This window comes from Onthophagus taurus, chromosome 8 (assembly GCF_036711975.1).
Source record: "Onthophagus taurus isolate NC chromosome 8, IU_Otau_3.0, whole genome shotgun sequence".
NCBI lineage: Eukaryota > Metazoa > Arthropoda > Insecta > Coleoptera > Scarabaeidae > Onthophagus > Onthophagus taurus.
The window spans coordinates 20537143-20542527 of NC_091973.1; the positions used below are offsets into that span (position 1 = coordinate 20537143).

At 36.5% G+C, this 5385-nt stretch overlaps 1 protein-coding gene across 1 annotated transcript; it reads left to right on the forward strand.

The window, feature by feature from the left end:
* Positions 1 to 1868: 1868 nt before the first annotated feature.
* Positions 1869 to 2246, forward strand: LOC111418656 (KRAB-A domain-containing protein 2-like). Its single transcript, XM_023051278.2, has one exon. The coding sequence runs from the start codon at positions 1869 to 1871 to the stop codon at positions 2244 to 2246; it is 378 nt and encodes a 125-aa protein (XP_022907046.2).
* The last annotated feature ends 3139 nt before the right edge of the window (positions 2247 to 5385 follow it).

A 5385-nucleotide genomic window follows, 5' to 3' on the forward strand; every position in this document is an offset into this window, starting at 1 on the left:
TAACAATGTTGCCATGATTATGTCGGAACAAAAAACTATAAACACAACAGAAGACACTTAACAATTACATTTTATAAATGATGATACTAATGCAAATTCATTGTTAACAAATTTAACATTTTAACAAATTCATTAACAAATCAAACCACAATAATGGAAAATCAAACGAAAATTTTTCACCAATTAGCAAAATTTGAGGTCATGATGGATATAATAGTCAGCTCAAGTTCTAATAATAATACCATCATAAAGCCACCTGGAATAAACAATTGTGATTCAGATATTTTCCATATAAAACTGGTCAAAACAGTAGAAGACTTAAAAATATTAGAAGAAAAGTTAGCAGACAAAAATGAGTTTCTAAAATATGTTAAGGAACTTTCCAATATTTGTGGTTGAAAAGGAAACGGAATTGGCATAAATAATTGTTATTCATTAGTTGACAGAATGTTCACCAGAAAATTTATGACTATGTTCTTGGGCTGGAGGCGCACGAAATAACCAAGAAAAAATTCCATTCAAAATATATAAAAACGTCATAAATCTTTTCTTTACATAAAGTCATAAAGAACTCTGATGATGGCTTCACACTAAAGAATTGTGATTAGTTTTTCAAAAATGTTATACGAAATTCAACAAAACGCCATGAAAGCGACATAAAAAGAACATCTGCTATCAAAAGGTGACCCAAAAATCTATCTTATAAGGTAAGTACTACAAGTACCAGACTTTCTAAATAAGACTATAGGTTGTGAAAGACATAGGAAGTATGATGGATTGTGGGAGAGGTGAAGATGTAGAATAATCTAAATAAATTTAAGCGAAATATTTATCATTTTATTCCATTACCATTAGTATCATTTTGTTTTGTTTTGTAAAGTATGTAGAATAGGTACAAATATAACTTCAGTTTTATACTCTATGGTTACAAGTTTACATTTTATATTATTTACTGGACAAGTTTTGATGTACGATGAATCAGTAGAAATTGATTTAAAAATATTTAGGTAAGATGATTTGATAGGTCTCTCAAAACAATCTTTCAAGTCACGAATGACGTTACCTCTTATAATTATTTTCCCATCTACTAGTAAGGCACATTTCATAGCTACAATATTATTATCAAAGTCTAAGAACCATTTATCATGCTTTCTTGTGGATAAAAAATACCCATGAAATTCAATTTTAGTAAAGAATCCTTCTTCACTTTTTTCTTTGAGTATTGGAAAAGTTAAATTTTTGTTATATCCAAAATAATCCATTTCACAATGTATAACTTCACTCATACGTTTCGCTACTTGTGCCAATGGCAAATTTCCGTTTCTTAACAAGTTCTTGATTAAATATAATCTATTTTCAAAAGGATAAGCATTAAAAGAAGGCAAAGGTCCGAATCTTCGAACTTCATCAACTAAATGTGTGAGATTGTGTACATTGCTGGTAATAAAATCTTCTCCATAGATATCGGCATAGTCCTCTACAAAACTTTCAAGTAGCGTTTGAGCTAACATCAGAAAACATTTGTAGGTATTACATGAGCAAATAATTAAGCCTGTATCAGATAATGCAGTACCCGTACTGTATTATGTTCCAAACGAAGATTTATTTGATATTCTTCATTCTACGCATTCTGCTATTGGCCATGGCGGCAGAAACAGAATGGTTGCTGAACTAAAAACGAAGTACTGCAATATCACGAAAGAAACAATTATGGCATATTTGCGACTCTGCGTACACTGCCAGAAGAAATCGTCTCGTCCAAAGAAAGGTCTGGTAACAAAGCCTGTATTGCACTCTGCATTAAATTCCCGGGCTCAAGTAGATCTCATCGATATGCAATCAAAAGCTATCACGACTTTCGTTTCATAATGGTGTACCAAGATCATTTAACAAAATTTGTTCTTCTGAAAGCGTTGAAGACGAAACGGGCGGAAGAAGTTGCATATTATTTGTTCGACATTTATACTACGTTTGGAGCACCCGTCATTTTACACTCAGATAATGGACGAGAATTCGTTAACTCCGTCCTAACAGAACTTCACGCTATGTGGAACGACATAAAAGTCGTACACGGCAAACCGAGACATAGCCAAAGCCAAGGCTCGGTGGAACGTGCCAACAGAGACATTGAAGAAATGTTGGCTACTTGGATGGCAGAAAATAATAGTAATGACTGGCCCTCTGGCTTAAAATCGAGCCTTTCATTCAGGTATTTGGCAATCCGTTTCCTTATTTATGAATGTTAAGTGATAGATATGTATTTTTAAGGTATCGGCAGATCACCTTACGAAGCGATGCGATTTGGGTGTTCAGCAAGGGTGGGGTTGGCATCAGCTGGAATCCCTTACGATGAAATACCAAACCTTAATTCTGAAGAAGATTTCGAAGCAGCAGCAACAGCAGCACTACAAGAAGATCAGCAAATTAACGAAACTACTCTACGCATACCAGCAGATAATGCAGAAGATAGTACATATGATAATACAAGAGATACTACAGAAGACAATAGAGACGATAATGACAGTACATCTGAAATGAAAGCGCTTAAACAAACCAAGAAAACAGAATCGGATCCAGAAATGAACAAGCGAGATAAAGATTTGGAGCGTAAGTAACTGAGACAGATTTTGCTAAAGTTATACTTATTTTCATATTTTTTAGCCTCACAGGTTTCACTGAAATGCAATACATGCAACACTTTACTAACGGATGGCGACACGGATATTAAAGGAATTTGTTTCCACTGCAGAACTCAAGAAAATATCGTCAGTCACAGAAAGAAATCTAGAGAATGTTTGGAAAAGCAAGCGCAAAAAATGATGAAGTTATCGAATCAAAAATTTTCGGAAGTGGATGTGGGGGCCACTGTACGTGTTTTTGTACCTGATGTTGACAGAGCACGTGGATCGCCACGAAATGTGCTAGCGGTGATCACTCAGGTTGAGGATAATCTGTACAAGCTTTGTAGTTAGGAATAAAATTGAAACTGTAAAGTTCATTATTTTATTTTTAGGTACAGAAAGCGGTTTCTTAAAATCCAAGTACACCACATCCCAGTTCAATCCTTGTAAAGAAAAACTTCTCGATAAAGACCAACTTTTGCACGGAGCCACAGAAAAGGAAATCACATTGCGTGAAGCTGCTGCTTGCGCTAGTCCCTCTGGTTCTCAGGGATACCAACGATGTCAGTGCAAAACCAAATGCAAGACCAAGAAATGTTTATGTAAATCGACAGGAATATTATGTAATTCAAAATGCCATGGAAGCCTGCCTTGTGAGAATAAAGCAGACAATTAGCACAATAACACCCTGCTTATTTTCATCATTGTCTAACATGACGTGGTCATTAACGTCAGTGCCCAGTCGTTGTTGTTAATTGTATCGAATATGTTTTACATCTAACAACATTGCCCACTATTAGAGGGAATTTACGTTACCGACCGGCCATTAACGTAAAAATCGACAGAAATGGCTTTTAACTATATTGCCCGGTCCATATCGTAAATGACCGGTTTACATCATCACCCGTAACATTGACAATAGAACCGATTGAAAATAATTTTGTTGTTGAATCAACTAATCGCTTGTTTTTAATATCAACTAAAAGATTGAATTTATGAAGGAAATCAGCGCCAATGATTGGGTTTTTAACATTGGCGATGGTAAAAATGAAAGGAAAATTCCTTCTTAGATTTAATGAAACTGTTAGTTGTTTTTTGCCGTAGGTTTTAATTGTTGTACCGTTGGCAGCGGAAAGCGAAGAGATGGTATCTTGTTTTCGATTTGAATAAAATTTAAAAGGTAATACAGAAACATCGGCTCCAGTGTCAATTAAAAAATTTAGATTATTTTGGTTGTCGAAAATGAAAAGTCGCGAACTTGTAGGATTGATAGAAAATTGGGATTGCCATTTTGGCGAAATTTTGAATTTGGAAAAAGGTTTTCTATTGAAACTGGGTATTTGTTTTTTTTTGGTGGGACAAATTATTTGTTTTATTGTTGAACGATGTGGAATATTTACACCAAAATCCTTGGCATTTCTCCGCCCTATCTGCGAATTTATGGTGATACCAACATATATTAGAAGGCGCAGAGGAATTTGACCTATCACGCGAATGTTGGGATGAGGATTGCGATCTACTTCTGGAGTGATGGCAACTACGACAGCATTGGGGGGGGGTATATTGTTGTCATCACGTTTGAAATTTACTAAAGACATTTTATCTTCTAGAGACGAAAGTCGTTGGGATAAGGCTTGAATAGTGACTGAAAGGTTTTGAAGAGATGCTGTTATATCTTCTTGGGAACGAGTCGCGAGAGAGGAATTAACGAAATTTTATGAATTTCGGGTATGTAAGTTGGATTGGGTGAAAGTTGCAGAGCTTCCCATATTTTGTCCGCAATTGACAAAAGGTCAGCAACATCATTTTTGCCAGAAGATAACAAAGGAACTGATATGACGATCTTCCCGTCGTTCTTTTAGGCCTCAGATCTTCCCTTAAGGAAGACCTTGGCTGTTCCTCTGCCGAACTTGTTTACGGCCTACCTCTCCGACTACCTGGTGAATTCTTCATAAAATCACAACTGTTGTATAGTTTATATATATATTGGAATTTATATATTTATAAAGTTATGTTGCGGAGTTTATTAGTTTCTTACGACGATCCTGACTGCTCCATAGAGTCCAGTGAAGTCCATGAGGGCGTGAGTATGTACCTGAAACAGAAATAAATTAGAAAAATGATAACACCGTGGAGGGTGATAGTCGAAAGATGAGTCATCTGAAACAAGAAAGATAGGTGAAATAAAATAAAATAAATGAAGGTGCTAGAGATTACAAACATCTCCTTACAACAGCTCCTTAAAAACGCTGAATTGTTGAATGTCTGGCCGATGGTCCGCACCTGAAACAAACAAAATTAGATTAAGTGAGAAATCAATATAGTAGAGTTAATTGTATAAATAACGATAAAACAGAGGCGTATTAGCTACTAGTTAGCTAGAAATTATTAAGTGTTTAATGTGGGGTGGAATATAAGGCGGGGTAAATGTACCGGCGAGAGACGCGGTTGTGTACGGCTGGATGATATTCCCCTAAAGTTCCGTTAAGGGATGGAAAAATCTCTTGGCGCGATGAACTGTAAGAGGCCGTAAAGGCACGACAGTCACTTGGGGAAGGAGTGTAAGCTGCCACTCTAAAGTGTCGGGAGAGGGGGTAAAATCCTCATTCCGGCATGGTCCGCGAGAGGACGCAAAGTCACGGCAGACACTAGGGTGGCAGCGGGATGGTAATAGGGGGAGGGATATGTGATAGCGTCGGGTAGTGGGATGACCCCACCTCTACGTTGGTTAGGGACGGTAACCCCGGGAACGATAATATCTGAA

What these genes read in the sequence shown, in the direction of transcription:
- LOC111418656 (XM_023051278.2), top strand. Translation starts at nt 1,869, where the DNA reads ATGGTGTACCAAGATCATTTAACAAAATTTGTTCTTCTGAAAGCGTTG.